The 21,061-nt window shown below is 45.3% G+C and overlaps 1 protein-coding gene and 1 long non-coding RNA gene across 2 annotated transcripts in view; one reads left to right on the forward strand and one right to left on the reverse strand.

Annotated features, from left to right (window-relative positions):
* The window catches only part of LOC138582492 (uncharacterized), a 32,962-nt gene extending 17,357 nt beyond the window's left edge, over window positions 1-15,605 (reverse strand). The window contains exons 1-2 of the long non-coding RNA XR_011305032.1: window positions 15,501-15,605; window positions 14,534-14,608 (exon numbers count right to left, since the gene is read on the reverse strand). This is a non-coding gene — a long non-coding RNA (uncharacterized lncRNA). The remainder of the gene's footprint in view (window positions 1-14,533; window positions 14,609-15,500) is intronic.
* LMBR1L (limb development membrane protein 1 like) overlaps window positions 15,476-21,061 on the forward strand; it is a 271,100-nt gene continuing 265,514 nt past the window's right edge. Inside the window, exon 1 of the mRNA XM_069653833.1 lies at window positions 15,476-15,688. Within this exon, the coding sequence (XP_069509934.1) occupies window positions 15,623-15,688 (66 nt within the window). The 5' untranslated portion in view covers window positions 15,476-15,622. The remainder of the gene's footprint in view (window positions 15,689-21,061) is intronic.

The raw sequence follows: 21,061 nt of genomic DNA on the forward strand, positions 1-21,061 counted from the left end.
TTGGAACCTAGTCAGTCAGTCTCCACAACCTTTTCTCCCATCAGGCATAAGACACTGACACAACCCCACAATCATCATGAAAGTGAAACCCAGGACAGTAACAATACCTAATTGCAATGGATAACAACATGACATGAACTCTACAGCCTAGTCTAGGCTAGGGTTGTCCAACTACAGGCCTCGAGGGATGGAAACCTGTTGGAATTTCAGGATACCCTTCATTAATATTCATGAGATAAATTTGCATACAATTATTCTAAATGTCTGTACGTTTTATCTCATGAACACTAATGGCCGGATATCCTGAAAACCCATTAGGATTTCGGCCCTCAAGGACTGGAGTTGACCTTGGACTCAAGCCTTAACATTCCAATAATATGACTCCTCAGGCGCCCCAAGCCACCACCTATTTCCCCATCGGATTGACTCACCTTTCACCCTACAAGCACCATTAAACTGAGCTCACAGGCCACCACACACTTGGCTGATTTATGCCTGCTAGCACCACTGCAACCACAGGAATTTTGGGGGTAAAGCCCAGAGCTCATCTCGCAGCCTGCTACATCTTTGCCACTATTAGCTCCACGCCCCACTTCCTTGTCCCAGTACCTACTTGTGAGATCCCCGACCTCCATCTCAGGAATCCATTCCATCTTTTTACTAATGCCTATACCTGCCCCTGAGGTGGGGGCAGTGTTTGGGTCCCATAGTGCTCAGCGGCGTTGGACACAGATGCAGGCTTCATAATCATCTAATTGGAGGGTGTTGGCAGCAATCTTCATGGCACTGAAAACGTTTTCCCATTCCATCCTGGGGTCGGCTATTCTGGTGCGGAGGGACAATATATCAGCATTGATGTATGTGAATCGGGTGGGTGGTATGAATTCACGCCGACTTGGGTCTCTAGCGTTTCAATTGGGATGTTGGGCAGAAAGCAGCCTGCTGCCATTGAGGACATTTCATGTGAGATGGTGGACAACATCCAGGCCCTTGGCCTGAGCAGGAATGTCCCATCGTCCGGTTGGATCTTGCGCAGATCTGTGTTTTGCCTGATCTGTCGGAGATCTGTCGGAGGTTCGAGAGCCCGGTGCTGGACCTGTTTGCTTCACCATTGGATGATCAACTATCCCGGTTTTGGTCCAGGTTCCTATCTTTGTAGGCTCGTGAGTGGATACCTTGACACTGGAATGGCTGAATGGGCTTCTTCATGCTTTTCCTCCGATTCTGCTGCTTCCCACGATGCTGCTGAATATTTGGGACTAGGGGTCGGTGGTGGTTCTGGCAGTGCCAGTGTGGCCAAGGCACTCCTGGTATACCCTCTTTTTCTGGACCTGGCTTTGGCTCTGGGATGCTAAATTGGTTGAAGACACCATCGCTGATTCTGCGCCCTCAAGGAAGATGTTTTGAACATGTGGGAGTGATTTGAAAGAAAAAAGTAAAAACTCTTAGGTATATAGTTGGTACAACAGGTCTTGATTTATTATGCGATCCAACTATGACCTGAATAGGTGATAACTTCTCACCTGGTATGATAGGGGGTCTCTTAGTTGAAGTTCTGATTTCAATTGTTTACATTAGATTTGAACTTTCCCTCATTATAGATCCATGGCCTGAATTGGTGATAAATTCTCACCATAAATAATAATGATTTCAATTGATTGCATTGAATTTAATCATTCCCTTTGGTTTCAATTAATTGCATTGAATTTAAACATTCCCTCAACACGTGTTTCTCCAAATGATTAATTTGGTTCTTCAGGAGGGAGCAAAAAGATTGAGCTGGAAATAAAGTACAATAAAAATTAGCGCCTTAATTGGGCTCCTTTCTAATGATCAAAGTTAATAGGTCAATCATTTATGGTAAACATTGAAGATAATAGATAACATCTCTTTTGAGAACACCAAGGACATGTGGATACTTTTTAAAACACAATTGTACTTGTTAATATAACACTTGGAAGAGGCTAACATTTAAATTGGGATTACTAGCTGTTACGTTTGAGGATTGCAAGGTAAAGTACTCACTTGTCTTGCTATGAACTGTTATTCAGACTTTATCCAATATAGGTTTTTAATTAATTTTTGGATTTCCTATTACGTGTTTTGGAAGGTTGTCTTGTCATCACTCTAAAGGAATAGTTATTGCCCTAGTTGCAGATGGTAGGATTTCTCCTCTTACTATGAATGGGAAAATTAAAGGGGAAAATATGTAAATGGGAAAAGAAAAAACGATTGTATTTTGTCATATTAGAATATCCATGAGCTGTCTAACTTTGGAAAATGCCCATGGTTTGAAGTACTGAGTGACCATGGTGTTACCTTTGTGTTTTATTGTTAGTTTGCTGAGCGGGAGATACCAGGCAGCATTCAAGGTAGCTTGCTGGCTTGATAACCGCTGCTTTCTGCACGTTTATTTTTTAAAATGGCCACTTCATGACACGTCATGTTCAATTGAACTGGGCTGGAAAGGATAAGTCTAATATCGTATGTAGGTTTTGTAAAGCCTGTGACGAAACGCTTAAACACCTGGTCTTATTCTGCCCCTTCTTTAGATCTCTAAGAACTAAACATCTTGGCCAAATGTTAAATGAATATCCACTGAGGAACGGCAAAGAATGGTGGCAGCAGATGTTCATGGGTTCAAACACAAAACTGACAAGGGTGTTAACTCTGTTTTTGCATGAGACTGAAAGGAGCCTTGAGATATCTGACACCGAAGTATAAGGTCATTAGGATAGTGTCTCACATGGCTTAGTCATCACACGAAGCAAACTAATCACTCCCTGACAAGGCTCCTTTGGCACTAAAGACACAAACCGTGTCAAAAGGACTGAACTTTATCTTATGCATATGTTTTGTCTTGTTTTGTTATGTATAGGGTCTGGACTAACTCGAAGTGTTTTAAAGGTTTGTATAAACGAATAGAAATAAAAATAAAAAAATAAAAAAGATGACGCCATCACGTGTATGCTATAGTTACATGATTTTTGCCATTTTAGTTCCGGCTGGTGGTTATTGACAAAATGGTCAATGATCGCTATATTAGTATGTTCTGTGCCTGCTTGGCCACAGTTGTTAGAGATAAATTACCTTGCAATCTAAAGCATATTATTAAGCTACAGTGTGGTTACTAGTAGCTTATTCTCACCTTGAATTTATGGATTATAAAATGTTAATTGATGGTATTAAGGCTTGAAAGAATGCAATTATGAAAAGTTGTAAAACCAGACAAATATGCGTTAATCAAGGGACAACAATGTTATACATGATCTTATAAGATATGAAACAGTTCAGTGTCTGAATTTAGTCCTGTTAGGCAAGAGTCTGTGAGGCAAATCAATTTGGCTTCACATTGCCTCAGTCATTTTTCTCGGTTTCCTCCCCTTGGTGGTGTGGCTATCTTCTCTATGCCAACATTTTTTATTTTGTTTAAATTTGCATTGGTGTGTTCCTAATGACAATGGTGAGCAAGAGGATATCTCATGTCTTTGTTTTTTACAGTTCTGAGGTGTTCTGTTATTGGTGTTTTCAAATGGCGAATCGTGCTACCTATATAAAGTTTTTGGCAGGTGCATTTTATGCCATGCACGACATATTTCGTGTTACAATTGATGAAATCTTGGATTTTGTGGGTTTTCCCATTAGGTAATTGTATGCTTGTTTTTACAGTTTTCAGAATGAGCACATACTGAGCAGAATCCGCATTTGTAGTTGCCTCTGAGTGTTGACTCACTCCATAATTGTTGTAATCCTCTTGGTGACTTAGGGCCTCATTACGAATCAGACGTTAAGGGGTTAACGGCGCCGACCCTTAACGCCTGATTCCGAGGTCCCTTTGCGCCATGGTGAGTTTAAAGCCTGCTTTTTGCAGGCGTTAAAATCCATGGCGCTAAGGGACCATGGTGCTAATTACGCCACCGTAATTTACGGTGGCGTAATTAGCACCTTCCCCACTCCCATTATGCCCTATGGTGTAAACATAGTGTAAACATAGTTTACACCATGGTGGTAAGGGTACGACCCAGGCAGTAACTTACCGCCTGGGTCGTAATGAGGCCCTTAGTCTGTTGGAAGTGCAACAGACAGATCACATTTTTAAGATTCTTGGTTTACCGAGAGGCTATACATGGAGTTTTGTTTAGGTGATGTTGAATATCTTCGTTCGATGTTAGTAAGACCAGTATTTTTGTAAACATTTTCAAACTATTTGTGCCTCTGAGCTGTATGTTGTAATGTATCTTAATTCTTGAGGTGCCATGGGTTGGCTTTTGACTTTGTTTTGGAGTAATTCAGTTCTTGGTCTTAAGATTGTTTTTTGCTGTGCTTGATCAAATCTTTTTTCATTGTAGCCCCTTGCTAGGAATTTTTGTTCGGATTGTATTACATGTTTGTTGATTTCTTTGGTATTTGTGCAATTTCTTTTGATCCTTAAAAATTCTCTGTATGGAACATTGGAGATTATGGCGGTCATTACAACCTTGGTGCTAAGTGCACCAACTTTACCACCATGGTGTAAACTACGTTTACACCATGGTGGATGGCGGATTTACCGCCCCATTCCAAGGTGAGTGGGGCGGTAAATCCCCATTTCCCATTTTCCCTTCCCCATTCCCATTTTTGCCCCATAGGGCATAATGGGAGTGGAGAAGGCGCCAATTACGCCGCGGTAAATTACGGTGGCGTAATTAGCACCATGGAGGGTTAGCGCCATGGATTTTAACGCCTGCTAAAAGCAGGCGTTAAAATCAGAATCAGGCGTTAAGGGTTAACGGTGGCGTTAACCCTTAACGCCTGAGTTATAATGAGGGCCTATGTGTTTAGGATGATTGGTGGTTGCGTAGAGCATTGTATTTCCTGCTGTTGGCTTGATATAGAGTGTTGATTGGATAATATTGTCCTCTACATATAGCTCCAGGTCCAAGAATTGTATCTTTTCCGTGCTTTCCTGCATCGCGAGTTGAAGATTATAATTGTTATTATTAAGGTATGTGTGATATTCTTTAAGTTGTTGTGATGTTCCATTGTAAATCGTTGTGATGTTCCATTCCAAATCAACAAGATATCATCTATATAACGTCCCCAAAAAATAATGTTGTTGTTGTCCATGAAGGCTGAGTGTTGCCAGGCATGTTGTAACTCAAAGTGTTCCATGTAGTGATTTGCGTATGCAGTGGCAAACTTTGCCCACATCGTTGTACCTTGTTTTTGTCTGTAAATTACATTATTGAAAACAAAAATGTTATTCTGTAATGAAAAATTGAGCATTTCCAATATCAGTAGGTTCTGAAAATAATAGGAGATTTGACGTGTCTTCAAAAAGTAATGTGTTGTTTCTAAACCTTTAGTGTGTAAGATGCTAGTGTAAAGTGATGAAACGTCCATTGTCACCAGTCTAAACTCTTCTTCCCAGTTCACTGTGATCAATTGTTGGATTGTATGTTTTGTGTCCTGTACATATGAAGATAGACTGGCTGATAAAGGCTGTAAGTGTCAGTCGATGAACTCTGAAATAGGTTGTGTTAAGGAGCCGATTCCATTAATTATCAGTCTTGAAGGTGGTAGATGAATGAAGGGTTTATGGATTTTGGGGATAAAATAAGCTGTTGAAATGATGGGATGGTTCCTGCCCTCATTCCTATGACCGCTGTGAATGGGGCTGGGGTCTTCTGCCTCTTGGATTCCGAATTGCAGGGTTTGGCAGTTGAGAGGTAGGGATTGCGCAGACAGAGCTTGACTCCGCAGTTGGCAATGACATTTCAGAAATACAGGCTTCCCTCGACTCTAAAAGTACACGAGGCACACCGAAAGAACATTGCACAGTGGTGCACTAGGAACTCTGTGTAGGATTATTCTGCGTCCTTGATTTTGAAGTTCCTGCAAGACGGCTAGGACATGGGTCTGTGGATGTATCATCTCTTAGTGCCCAGTGGGTGACTATCTGGGCTTTCAGGGAGCCCTGCGTTCTCAGTACCAGGTTTGAGTCGTTGGTATCCCAACTGCTGAAAGTTTCCTGTTGCCTAAATCCATGGTGTGTGCTGGTGTTCCTCCTTGGGAGCATCCTTCAGTTTTGTGAGCTTTGCAGAACCTTCCATTTGAGCCAGTGGAGTCCATTGATATCAAGTTTTTCACATGGAAGACAGGGTTCTTGGTGACCATTACCTCAGGAAGGAGGCTTGATGAAATAGGAATGTTTCTTTACCCAGCTTCATTCCTGCGAGTTCTCTCGGATTTGCTGGTTCTCAGGTGTGATCCGAGGTTACTTCCTAAAGTCATTTCAAAGTTCCATCAGGCACAGGATATTGTGCTTCTATCATTCTTTCCCAGTCCCACCTTTCCTAAGGAGGAGCGGTTGCACAAATTGGGCATTATACGATGTGACTTTGCCTAATTGGACAGAATGTCATCCTTTGGGCAGTCTAACAGTCTGTTTGTAACATTTGGGGTTCAAAGCCTGGCCTAAAGGCATCTGTACCTATGATTAAATGTTGTATTCAGCAGGATATTGCCTTAGTTTATTCTGGGGTGCAGGTCTCTTTGCCGCTTCTGTTCAGGGTCGCTCTACTAGATGCATGACAGCGTCTTGGGTAGATGCATGGGGAGTGCCGATTCAGAACATCTGCAGGATGGCAACCTGGCCCGACACATTCACCAGACACTATCGCCTCAATTTGCACATGCAAGGATCTTCCTCTTTGGGGAGGGGGTGTTGAGTGCTGGTACAGCTACTCAAGGGTGATTTGTTGGGAATAAAATTGGTCATGGGGTGTTACAACTGTACTCTGGTTGGTCTGTGTTTTTGTGTTCATGGATCAATTTTTTCACCGCTGTCTTTGATATGCATCACAAGTAACTACTGGGACGAGAAAGAGGGACATGGAGGTAATGACACTGTTACTTATGGGTAATCTTCATTGCTCAGTGTTCTACTCTTCCTCGTCACAGTACAGATGACCCTCCTTGCACACGCTGGTGTGGCGCGAAAAAACTTCCATGACGTGTTAGGAGATATTGATGTGTGTGGGGGAGTATTGTACTCTCAGAGGAGAGGTGGGGCAGGTATGGATATTAGTAAAAAGATGGAATGGATTCCTGAGATGAAGGTTGTGGAACCTCACAAGTGCTGTGATGAGGAGGTATACACGCATTTCGTCGAAGTATTTTTCAACGTGGGACATTTCATCGCCAACATTTTCATCGACCAAAACTCGTTTTTTAAAAAATATTTTTTGGTGGGTGTTTTGTTGGGGTTGGGGTATGATTATTTGATTAAGGGGAGGTCTGGGGGGGAACACCCCCATAAATAAAAAAATACAAAAAAATAAGAGTTTTGGTCTATGAAAACGTGGCGATGAAAAGTCCCACGTTGAAAAATACTTTGGTGAAATCACGTAGAACCGATGAGGAAGAGTAGGACTAGGAGCAATGAAAATTACCAGTAATAACAGGGTCATTATATACTGTGCCCTACCAGGGTCTCTGTCAGTGCCCCAGCGCTTACATCTAATAGAAGTTTCCCCCCTCTGGATAGAACACATGCCTATGGGTCAATGCCACAAACCACATAGAACCATACCAGCAGCCAGGACTCTGGTACTACCGCCTGCACACATCAATGCCTCATGTTTCACACCTACCTCTCGCTTATAACCGCTCCCTCCATTTTTGGCAGAAACGCATGGCATAAGGTCACCATGTGCTATTTGCTCATTCCTGTGAGGCAAAGAACCTTGGTGTCATCTTCGACTCCACCCTCTCCTTCTCTCCTCACATCTCTGACGTCTCTAAGAAGTCAAACTATCAGCTGCACCTCCTCAGAGGTATTCTTCCTTTTCTCACTTTCCCCCAGAAGCTCACTGTCTCCAGAGCTCTGGTCCTCTCTAGGCTGGAATATTGCAACAACCGTTACAACTTATCCAGAACAGGACTGTGAGACTTGTCCTTGGCATTAAGCTCAGGGATTGTATCTCTCCAGCTCTGAAATCTCTTCACTGGCTCCCTGTGGCTGTAAGTATCATCTTCAAGACCCTTTGCATTGTTCACAAAGCTTTCTGGGGCCTTGCGCCGCTCTACCTCCAACTTTCTCTTCCAAAACATCTTCCTTCTCGAGCTCTCCACTCATCCACCTCCAACTCTCTGAGGGTCAGAGGCAGCATCCCTGCCTCTCTCAAACTTGAGCAGAACCACCTCCGGTTCCGGGAGCAACTCAAGACCTTCCTTTTTACTTCTGCTTTCTCTCTTCCTCTCCCCTGCTGGTCACCTGACTGCTCTGCGCACTGGTCACCCTCTGAACTCGGGCCATGCTCCTGCATGTCCAGTTGCCCTTGCAGTGCCTCTGGGCTCCCCAGCACTTAAGGGTCTGTATATGCAACCCTACAGTCCCTTCTCTCTGAACTTGTAAGCCACCCGCTGGCTGCACTTGTGAGTTCACTGCACTCCCCCTTCCATTCTCCCCTGGCACTTCTCCCCTTCACTCTTCCCTGCATTTGCATGATCAGAATGACACAAGGCCTAGTAAGATCGTTATTGAGACCTCCCTTGTTCCCCCGTCCTTGTGACAGTTTGCAACGCCAAAAGATTCAGATGGCTACCCCGGAACAATTACAAGAGTTGGTAGCCGCGGTTCAGGCTATGAACACAGAACTACAGAACGTCAAATCTGAGAATGCCACCCTGAAGCAATTGTTCACTCACCGAGAAGCAAGGGAGTTTGATTTACCTCCCATGGCCTTGTCCTCCGGCAAGTTTGATGGAGCCCCTAAACACTTGAAAGAATTTTTGGAAGCGTGCTCAGTCCATTTTGCCTTTCGTCCACAGACCTATTCCACAGACCACATAAAGGTGGGATTTATGGTGTCTAATATGACAAGCAATGCCCTGGCTTGGGCTACGCCTCTTGTCACATCCAACGACCCAGTTCTTCGGAATTATGATGCCTTCTTGACTGTGCTGAAACAGACATTCGAACAGCCCGATATAACACTGGTAGCGGCTGAACAGCTACTCGAAGTACAGCAGGGATCCAGCGACCTGCTTTCCTACATTTCCTCATTCAAACGGTTATCTACAGAAGCAGGGTGGCCGGAACGGGTCCAGTATACCCTCTTTCGTCGAGGTCTTAGGGAGGAACTCAAGGATGAGCTGGCTCGCATAGCTCGACCTACAACCTTATCAGACCTCATGTCGATAGTTCTGCAGATAGATTATAGACTCTCTGAGCGAAAGGCTGAAAGGAGAAAGCAAAGGACCCCAGTCATCCATCCCGCTGGAGCCTCCTCTCTACCTTCCGTCCCATCCTTGTGCCATAAGGAAGAACCAATGCAGATCGGAACAGCTCGGCCTCCATTGACACCAGAGGAAAGAAGACAACGGAGAGAAACTGGTCTATGCATGTACTGCGGTTCTAATACCCATCTACTTAGAAGCTGCCCAGCTGTACCACCTAGACGGGCGGGAAACGACCAACCTCGGACCTAAAGGGGACCAGTGTCCGAGGTCTAAACTTTAGTCCCTATGTTTCTGTTACTGTATCGCCCCAAGTCCCAGCTATGGATGCGCGTCTCATGGTGGTAGCAATCCAGTTGAAGATAAGACATGTAGACCTTACCACTATGGCTTTGCTTGATTGTGGGGCCGCGGGGGTGTTCATGGACACTGTATGGGCCAACCAGCAAGGTCTCATCCTCTTGCAACGTGAAGACGCTCAGAAGGTGGAAGGGGTGGATGGTACCCCACTCTCCTCCGGACCAATTACTCAGTCCACGGAAGTCCTAACTGCAACCATCCTTCAGCATTCCGAACTGATTCAATTCGATCTCATCAGAGCGGCTCATTTCCCTATTATTCTCGGGATCCCATGGTTCAGGAGACACAATCCAACTATAGACTGGAACCGAAACACTATGGCTTTCGAGTCAGACTTTTGTAGACAGAAATGTCTCGTTCAGCCGCAGGCCGATACTGTGCAAATCATTACTTCTGAAGATAAAAACATTTGCACTGTGTGTCGGATCCCCCCAGAATTGTCGGAATACCAAGAAGTGTTCAGGGAAACTCCGGTCCTGGACCTGCCTCCTCACCGGCCAGAAGACTGTGCCATAGAGCTGATCCCAGATGCTCTTGTGCCCTTTGGGCGCATGTTTTCGTTATCCATGACAGAGAAGAGGGCCCTTCGCACCTATTTGGACACTCATTTGACTAACAGGCTTATTCAACCTTCACGGTCTCCTGCGGGAGCCTCGTTATTTTTTATACCCAAACGGGATTCTCTGGAACTAAGACCGTGTATAGATTATCGTGGCCTTAATAAAGTCACTATCCGGGATCGCTACCCCATGCCGCTTATTTCTGACATTCTTGAGGCAGTACAAAACGCCTCGGTCTTCTCCAAATTGGATTTACGAAGCGCCTATCATCTCCTCCGTATCAAAGAAGGGGATGAATGGAAGACGGCGTTCAGAACACCTTTTGGTCTGTATGAGTATAGGGTTATGCCCTTCGGACTCGTTAATGCACCTGCCGTTTTCCAGCGCTTTATGGACCGTCTATTCTCGGATTTACTCTTTTTGAATACCATCGTTTACCTGGATGACATCCTAGTGTTCTCAACCTCTCATCAAGAACATACTCAGCACTTGAAGACAGTACTTAACCGTCTTCGTTCTCAACACTTAAAGGTCAAAACAGAGAAATGTCTCTTTAAAGTCTCGTCCGTGCCTTATTTAGGGTACATCCTGTCCTCTGAAGGCATCAAGATGGATCCCAGGAAGGTGTCGGCTATCCTGGACTGGCCAGCTCCTACTTCCCTTAAGGAGGTTCAGCGCTTCCTGGGTTTGGCAAACTTTTATAGGAAGTTCATTGGTCAGTTCTCACATATTGTTCTACCCATCACCGCCCTTCTCAAGAAGGAATCACGACCTTTTCTCTGGACAGAACAAGCGGACCAAGCCTTTTCTACGCTCAAAGAGAGGTTCTGTACTGCTCCGATCCTAAGTCAGCCTGATCAAACCAAACCTTTCATCGTAGAAGCAGACGCATCAGCGAGAGCACTAGGAGCGGTTCTTCTACAAACTAAAGATGGGAAGGAACATCCTGTGGCTTACCTCTCAAAAACCCTCACTATCAGTCAGAAAAATTATTCGGTTATCGAGAAGGAATTACTGGCATTGAAGGCTGCTTGCGAGGAATGGAGACACCTTCTACAAGGAAGTCTACATCCTTTCACTTTACGCACGGATCATAAAAACCTACGGATCCTCAGGTACATGGAATGTGTGAACTCTCGACAAGCACGTTGGGCTCATTTCTTTAGTCAATACGATTTCATAATTACCTACATACCTGGAACCTTGAATGGTTTGGCAGATGCGTTATCTAGGCGCAACGTCCCCGATCTACTACCAGAACCCACACCTGAGTTTATGTTTCCTAGGAACCGTCTTGTGGGTATGATCTCCGCCTTTCTTCAAGAGGTCAGAACGGTTACTACGTCTGAAACAGAGACTCTGATACCTCGGAACCAACAACACCAGGTTAGATGGTCAGATGGTCTATTGCTGGTGGGTCAGAAATTGTTCATCCCCACCAAGACCCTACAATCAGGGATCCTACGTTGGGGCCACGACCATGTTACAGCAGGTCATAGAGGGATAAAGGGTACCCTAGATCTTATTTCCCGATCCTTTTTCTGGCCCACTCTTGCCCAAGATGTCAAGAGACATTGTAAAGCTTGTTTGACCTGTGCCAAGAACAAAAATCCAACTCATAAACCTTATGGTCTCCTCGAACAATCGGAGACCCCTGTACATCCGTGGTCCCATATTTCTACAGATTTTATTGTAGATCTACCTCCGTCTCAGGGTTGTACCTGCCTGATGGTTACCATAGATTCTTTTACCAAAATGGCTCATTTCTCCCCTCTTACCGGAGTGCCATCTGCCTCGGTCATGGCGGAAGTTTTTCTTAGGGATATTTTCAAGTTACATGGACTACCTGAGAAGATTACCAGTGATCGAGGAAGTCAGTATACCTCTCGGTTTTGGGCGGCACTATGTCAGCGTTTGGGAATCGAACGTGCCCTTTCCTCGGGGTTTCATCCACAGACAAATGGGCAGACTGAGAGACTTAATGCCTCACTCGAACAATATCTCAGATGTTATGTTAACAGTGTACAAGATAACTGGGTATCCCTCCTACCTACTGCGGAATTCGCATATAATAACTCCTTGCACTCAGCCACAGGTTTAAGTCCTTTCTTTTGTACATATGGTATACACCCACGGGGACTGCTTCCCTCTTTCAAATCCTTTTCCAATATACCTACGCTTGAATCCCATTTAGCTGAGATAACCACCGCACACAAGTCTGCTCATCAAAGTCTGCTACATTCCCGCAGTAGGTATAAGGAGCTGGCAGATCGATCTCGCCGTCCTTGTCCCGAGTGGAAGGTAGGAGACAGAGTATGGCTGTCCACCAAATATTTACCACGATGGGTTCATCCGAACAAACTTACTCCCCGATTTCTTGGCCCATTTAAGATTGTCAAGCAGATAAATCCAGTGGCCTTTAGACTACATCTCCCCAGAAGTATGCACCGGATTCATCCTGTATTTCACTCTTCTTTACTCCGACCGGTGGATTCTGGTACTCCTTGCAAACAAAAACTAACCTTACCTGTAGCCCAACCACCTTTCCCCGAGGAATACGAAGTTTCAAGTATTCTAGACTCCAGGTATCGACGAGGGCGTCTGGAGTATTTGGTCGCCTGGAAAGGGTTCCCCCATTCTGAGGACTCTTGGGAGCCGGTGTCTTAAGTACATGCACCCAGGCTTACTCGGCGGTTTCACCGACTTCACCCGGGTAAGCCAGGGGGTGTGGGCCGTGGAGGGGGGCATACTGTCATGATCCGCCGCGACTGGCGTGCATGGAGCCGATGGCGATGGAGCGGCCATTAGCGGTTCCGCCACGTCTCCGTGCAACGCACAGTGGCGGTCTAGTCTTCCAGCCGGCTGCCGGAAGGTGATCGCTTATTAGCCGCTCCTACCCGGAAGTCTGCGCGTTGCAACCTACTCGCGTCAGGCTTTCGGGTTGAAGCGCTAGTAAGTTTTTCTCTCCCGCTGTTGTTGCTCGGCGCCTTTTCTCGGTGCCGGTATTTCTCCCTTCTGCTTTCCCCCTTCCTTTGTGTCTTTCTTACTGCCCTTGGTTCCGCAGGCTCACGTCAGTTTTAGCAGGGAGCGCAGCCACTTCCTCTCTCCCCCTCCCCTCCTGTTTTCTCTCATTTTCCCCGCTCCTACATTTCTCACGTTCTGCTCTCAGGATCGACATCCCTCGTATCCTGGTCTGCCACTTCCAGCCGGCTTCTCAGACAAGAAATCACCTTGTGTCGAATCTCATCTCACTACATCACCTAGGGGTTTTTTATGCCTACGGCTTTTTCCCCGCTGGTCTGAACCGGAGGAGGAGCCCCCCTAGATCTTCTATTCAGAAGTCAGGGTGGCTTCCCTTTGGGGCAGATCCCTTCCACAAAAAAAAAGGAAAGAGGAAAGAAGAACTGTGGAAGAAGCGGTTCGGGGGAACCTTACATTCGGAACTCACAGGTGAGGAGGAGGGGGATTGGAGTGAATCGGATGAACTGAAGGAAAGACCGGAATCTGACACCTTGTCTTGTCACGCCTAGAAACACTTGTGTACAGACGTGTTATAAATGCCACATCATATCATACCACAGAATTTCAGAGATGTGCTGTACATGACCACTTTGCAATTCATATTAACATTACATTGACTAATAAAACACTTTGTACAGCTCTTAGACAATGGAGGTGTCCACTGTGAAGCACTAGATGAAAATGTGATACTATTATTATTGTTAAACTTGAACTAATTGGGAATGTTCAGATTGAAGACTGTTATGGGTTGTCTGTTTAAAACACTTAGTGAGCACTTTAAGGAAGACCACAGAACAGTCATGTTGGAGTGCCAGCGTGTAAGTGTGGATGAAGTGCAGTTTAGAGTGCTGCGGGTTGGACCTTTAAGGTACCTGATGAGGCAGAGGTGGGGGTTATCTTTGTTAAGTAATTAAAAGCTGCAGCACCAAATGATGAAAAAGTGCATTCAAAGAAAAACACACAATATAACACTTGTAATACCAAATGCCTACGTATGCTTTTTTTTACCTTTTCAAGTTATGTTATCTTGCATTTTTATAGTGCCTCCTGTCATAGGTTATGGTGTCAAAATGCTTTGCCTGTCAGGTAAAGGCGGAATATTATTGTACATTCAGTAGTGGTAGGGAGGAGCAACAGTATGGGAGCGAGGGATAGATAAGATGCTCAGGAAGAAAAAGGTGGTGGAGGAGCTACGTGTACAATTACACCAAATATATTGTGGGACGCAACTTCATTCTATGGGTCACAGCGCCGAAAGGAGCGAAGCTGGCGAGAGGCGTTTGCTGCACCACGGGGTGTGTCTGCATGGTGAGTGTGGAGATGTTGAAGTTATGTCCAAGAAAACACCAACAGCAAAGCCTTCTACTTACTTCCCTAGGCCACCAACAACATTTGGGAGGGGTTCTATGTCAGATTTCCGAATTGGCCAAGTTTGCGAGAGCTCCCTGAAAAGTGAACAAAATAACCAGGTTATGGTGCCCTTTAACTCAATGCAAAACATTTATTTTCTTAAACCTACTCTAAACTTGCACAATGTCACCTTTTTAATAAATGCAAATAGCTTGCTAAAATATGTTTACTTAAAGCAGTGTGGCCCTGTGACTCCTATTTGTTTTGCCCTCCAACCAAAAAAGATTTCTCCTGGAGACACCACCGACAACAAGATCACTATATCACCCTTCTGCCAGGCTCAGACTGGCTTGTAGGGCAATAGGCACATGGCGGAACCAAAAACGCAAAATGCTTGTGTGGGCCCGTTTTGCCGGTCAAAGTAGGGGCACTTTTTTGGCCAATGTGGTCCAGTTTGATGAGTTATTTTACTATGTGGCTAATAATTTTGACCAGTGTTGCTGAATACATATTCTTTAAAATGTAGAATTTGCATCACATTTTATCAAAACCTCCCCCTTGGATACAATTCAAACAGCGTCACAAAAGGAATGAATTCCCATTTGACCGTGGGCCACTTTTACGTTGGTGCACGAGACAATTTTGTAGCCACTGCTACTAATCTACGGTATGACCCATCCGCATCGTCATACAGAGACGTGTACACAGACAGCCAAGCTTTGGTAGTCTATTTTAATAGTTAAGCGAACCAATGAAGCACTCCTGTATTGTTGCTGAGTAAAGGACGCAGCCATAAACAGACAGTCGAGAAATACTGGTCACTGTGGGAGGACGTGGCTTTCCACAGAGAAGCGCCGGGGGGTTAAGCGAGTAGAGAGGGACTGGATGAGTGAGGAGGAGTCGGGACGGGGGCGGGGCAGAGGGCGCGAGGGGAGGCCGAGGAGGAGGAGCACCAACAGGTCAGAGGCAGCCGCAGGAAGCTCCTACCTTCAGCTGCAGTAACGGCCGAGAAAACACTGACGGGCTCAGAGCTCTGCATACACCGGCTCCTTCCCGTACTTGTCTCTCCCCGGTCCTGACCGCACTCGGAGCCGCCATGCGGGCTGGGGATGGAAGCGGTCACCGATGTGTCCGTTAGAGAACAGCTCTTCCACCAGAGGGTGCGGGAGACCATCGTGAGTACTGGGGGTGGGGAGCACTGAGCACGCAGGGCTCTCTGGGGTCAGGCTGTATTTTTGGGCAGAGACATGTTGCCTTGGGGTGTAAGCAGCAGGGTAGGCTAAACGACTGTTTGGGGGAAGCGACGGCTGCATTTCTTTTGCTGTGGGAAGGCGTAGTGGCTTTTTGACGGGGTTAGGGGGAAGAGGCCACAGGAGCTTTCTCAGGAGTGGGCCATATCGCTTCTGAACGCGACATTTCTTCAGAGAGTCCGGTGGTCCAACCTGTGGTATCGCGTAGATACACCAGCAGTTCGTGTTTTATTACAAGATATGCTGTAAATTGAGTGTTACACCCAGCGTGCATCAACATCTTTGACTGTAACTAATTAACACATTTGTGTAGTTTAGCTCTGCGAAATTACTCGTCTGATACGATTCAGAAAAAAAGGACTTTTTGTTTTTGTTTTTTCCTCCATTATTGACAGGTGGGTGTTTTATGGTGAACGAGAGGGTATATGCAGAAGGAACTAGCTGAACGTGCTGACCACCGATCTGGACATCCGGGCTTCTGACCTTATTGGTTATTGACCAGCCGAGGTTAAGAGGATGGGGTTTTGATGAATGGGTTTGAAATTGAGAAACAATAGTGCAGTGTTTCATTCACTTAATTCAGGAACCTCATTGCCATTCACGTTTAAATTTTCCCTCGTTGATGATTATGCCTGATTAATAGATACCCTGGGTCTAAAGGTTAATGCCCAGAAGTCGGCTGTGCTGGTTTGTCAGAGGGGGAAGCGCCCCCTGAGGTTTTTAGCTGTATTCTGTAAGGGGGAGTTGGGCCCAAGAGTGGCTCACTTTGATTACCCGGAGTGAGGTTTTCATCGTATTTTGGGACAGAGGCACGTATGGGGAAGCAGACCCTAAGATTCAAGCGGGCTGTTGGGTGTGGGGGGGTGGGCCTGGGTAACCAGAGCTTTGGAGTCATTTTAAAATAAAACTGAGCTAGTAGTACTCAGTCTTTCATGGGAAAGCTTTTTCTGTGGAAAGATCTAGCATGACGTTGTGGAGGTAAAACCAAAGCTACCATGACCCAGGAATTGGTTAATTACCTTTTGTTCAGAGAGCCCCTTTTGAGGACTCCGTGGCTCATGTATTTGAAAATTGTGCTGTGGGAGGTGGGTGTGGGACACTTTTTCCACAGCAGCCCTTTTTCCTAAGAAGGATGTAAACTTTGCAAAAAATTGTGTACTCTGGTCTATTCAGATCAAGAGATTCTTTGGAGATCATGAGGCCTGCCAATAGAAAATATTTTATCATTTTGTCCCCTGGTTTGCAGAAGTAGCTGAGCTGGGCAGAGCCTCTGTAAAAAAGCATCCTTATTTCTAGGGCATGTTTTAAATGTATTCATTTAAGAACTGTGGTGGCGGCTAGGCTCAAGGGGATACAGATCAATGATATTCTTTCTTTTTCGGGTGCCCAAGGAGGACTTGGCACACTTTAAAAAAAATGTTTTGCCCAGCTTTTCCAGCAATTAGAGAACATACTTTGAAACCTGTATTGTTGGGTCAGGGCTTTCATTGTTATGAGCCTGCATCGTACTCCTTGCTGTGGACGGATTCTGCACAAGTGGGTTGGGCTGTATTGCCCTTTTTTTAAAAAAAAAATGTGCTCTGTTTTGGAGAGCATTTTTATTAAGATCAGTTAGATCTTGAGTATTGTAGTTTTATTTGTCTTTTTATGGTTGTTGGGGTTTAACTACAGCTTTTTTAATTTTTAGTAATATTGTTTACTTTTCCGTCTTTGTTACTTTTCTCTCTTGTTTTTATGGTATGCTTTGTTTTACCGAAATAAAGAGTGGAATGGCTTAAAATGTTGGTCAGTCAGGGTTCTAAGGCCTGTATGTACAATGTTACAATACGTTATTTGAACCCATTAAGCAATTTGATTATGCACATTCTCCCCAAGAATTTTCAAAGTATCTTGAAGGCACACTGCACTCTAGTAGTTACCCACATGTGTATTATTATTTTCATCTGGCTTCGCTCGCATTGATCCACACGATTTCATTCATGTGCCATACCAAGGGTTTTTTGTGGTCCTTCTCAAGCTCTATGTGACCTTTTTGATACTGCTTATCGGCCTCCTTTTCTGTCCACTCTTTCTTCCTTAGTCTCCTCTCTCTTTGTGCTCCAGTGGTTCTGCTCGTTTTTAAGAAACCAGACCTTTTCAATTTTCTGGTCCAGGAAGTCTTCTCCCAGATTCCCTGTCCCTCAGGGTTCTCTTTTTGGCCCTTTTTTTATTTTCTCTCTCTATGCCTGCTCAGGAAATGGGCTGGAAAACAACGCAGCAGGGCTCTGGCAAAACATGTCTTGCCGCCCTTTCCCCAGACCCAGGGGCTTGCCCACAATACTCGCACCCTTCTGGATCCAATCCTTTCTCAAAAACCACACTATGAGAGTATTCTCCCCTTTAGCAGCTACCGACCCCACACCTTTTACCTGTGGCGTACCCCAAGGCTCCTGCGTCCCCCCCCACCTTTTACAACATCTTTACAAAGCCCCTTTTCGACGGTCTAGATGGTCTGGGTATCACCTACACTAATTATGCGGATGATACCCAGATCCTCATCCTGCTGACTGGGGACTACGACAAGGATTTGGCCTTTGTAAATAGAGTGTACCTCATAATTCAGGCATGGATGGCCACACGCGGTCTATGCCTGAATGATGACAAAACAGAACTCTTCATTCTCGGCACCTCCTCTAACCTTGCCAAACTAGGCCCAAATTACTCCTCCCTTGTAATCGACAACACCAAGATTACAGTAGCCAAAGAGGTCAAAACTCTTGGCTTCTACCTAGACTCGACACCTTCTCAAAACAAGTAAATGCTATGGCATCCGCCACAGCATATACATGCAAACTTATTAGAGCAGCCAAACCCTTCCTCTCATCGTCCAACTGCATTACACTAGCCGGAGCATTAATATTGTCCAAATTGGATTATTGCAATGCCTTATATGTAGGTTGCAATAAATATATCACCAATAAAATCCAAATCCTCCAAAATAATGCTCTAAGAGCCGCCTTGAGCATCCCGAAAAAGCGCATATCTCGGATACTAGAAGATCTGTCAACTGGCTATCTACCAAAGACAAAATCTTCCTCAAATCTGTGTCCTTGACGCAGAAGTGCCTCCCCCAGGCAGCCCCTAGACCTATCTCCTCCCGACCATCCAGAAAGGCCAATTCCAACCTCCTCCTTGTGCCCAGATTCAAACGGATGATGTCTGGGGGGGAATAGTTTCCTCGTCAAAGCAGCTCAATGTTGGAACTCACTACCTCCATCACTCGGGGATGACCTGCCATATCTACAATTTAGGTCCATGACTATCCACTGGCTCAAGGAACATGATTTTTAATACACTACTAGGCCGTGCCTTACCACAAATCCTACAATCTCGTACACTGCTTACCTTGGCCTATTAGAGGCTACTTGTTTGATTACCTGTATATATTGTATACCGTGTGTGTGTGTGTGTGTGTTACTTGATTGTCCATTAATGTCAAGGTGCTTCCAGCAATGTAACCTCTGCTGGACCTTCCTCTGTTGCTATGTAACTAAGTTTTTACAATCCTCTTGTCACTTTTTGCGCCTTGTTACCCTTGGGTTAGGTACGCACTATAAATAAACAAACCAACCCTTGCTTCAATGAGCAGGTGGCTTTCAGAAGACTGCAGCGCTGCCGAGTCTTGGCCCCAGAACACAGACTGGGCATGGCCTGACTGACCTTCCTTTCAAACCAACTTTCCCAAGTGCAGTTGGGCCCTTTTCTCTCCGCCACCTCACTGTTAACATGCGGTGTCCCTCAGGACTCTGGGCTCTTATCCTATTGCAGTGGCTCTTCAATATCTACCATGCCTCTCTGGGCCAATTGATCTCCACCTTCTCTCCTCACTTCTAGTGTTATGTCGAGGAGACACAGCTCTCCTTTAAGCTTCCCTCTTCTTCCTCTCTCATGCCTGACTGCTCTACAGACATGGTGTTCTGGGAATGATCTCTGCCTTAATGCGAGTAAGACGGAGATCCTTCTCATTGGGATGCCTGCTCCCTGCTTCCCTCCTGCCCTCACCCTCTTGTGAGGCAAAAAACCTTGGGGTCATCTTTGACTCCCCTCTCTCCTTATCCCTCCTACATCACGGAACTTGCCAAGAAGTCCAACTTTCAGCTCAACGGCCTCCAAAGCATTCTCCCTTTCCTCACATTTCCCCAGAAGATTAATGTCTCCAGAGCTCTGGTTCTCTCTAGGCTTGACTATCGTAACATCCTCTTCCTCAATCTGCCTCTTTCCTCCGTGCACCCTCTTCAACTAATCCAGAATAGTGCTGCAAGACTTATCCTTGCCCTATGCCCTAAAGAAATAGAAGCGAAAGCTAGAATCCACCTGGTTAAAACACCAATCCAAAGTAAATAAAGATGCCTGGAAATGGGCAGATAAAACCTATAAAAACAAAATGATGCAGTAAGAGGAACTTCTATAATCTTGAAATCGAACATGCTGCAAGCGGCTCCAGAAAACATTTTGAAACTCTAAGACTACTAGAGAAACCCAGCGCCCTCCATAATTCCTTTTCTGCCAACTACCCAAGACACACTGACAGTGCAGGCTGCCTTCGTGCCTTCGAGGAAAAAATCATCAAGGCGCGAAAGAAAATTGAAGCTAAAATGCAGTCCAGGATCAATATACACCTCATTGCATATAGATAATGATCTGCCAATCCATCCCTCTTTCTCGCTCTCTGAAATTGACACTTGAGACATGGAAAAAAATCCTAGAGTTCATGATACCCACAGCATGTTCTGAATCATTCCACCAAAAATCCTCGGCCCTAACCACCTCTGGCTAATCACCAACTGCAATTTTCTTCTTAAGGTCTTAGATAAAGCAGCATACATGCAGTTCCAGTGCTTTGTTAAAGTTAATAGCATTTTACATCCCAAACAGTCAGGATTCCGGCCCAACTATAGCACTGAAACTACCTTAGTAGACTTTAGTCACACATGCTACAAATTGCAGCAGACGGTAAAGTGGGTATTCAGGACATTCTGGATGTATCCGTGTCCTTTGATTTGGTGGACCACAGCATTCTGAAACAAATACTGGGCCACTGCTCAGACAAAGCTCTGGATTGGTTCCTCTCATTTCTATCCTATCGTGAAGCAAGAATTCAATGGGGGCAGGCCCGTTCACCCGCAGCCCCTATATGGTGCGGAGTTCTGCAGTGGGCAAATTTGTCTCCCCTACTTTTCAATCTGTATATCCTACCTCTGTGTTCCCTTCTAGAGAGCTTGGGTGTATTTTCTTACCAACTAGTAACGGCACCCAGCT

This window comes from Ambystoma mexicanum, chromosome 3q (assembly GCF_040938575.1).
Source record: "Ambystoma mexicanum isolate Mex_15411 chromosome 3q, UKY_AmexF1_1, whole genome shotgun sequence".
Classification (NCBI taxonomy): domain Eukaryota; kingdom Metazoa; phylum Chordata; class Amphibia; order Caudata; family Ambystomatidae; genus Ambystoma; species Ambystoma mexicanum.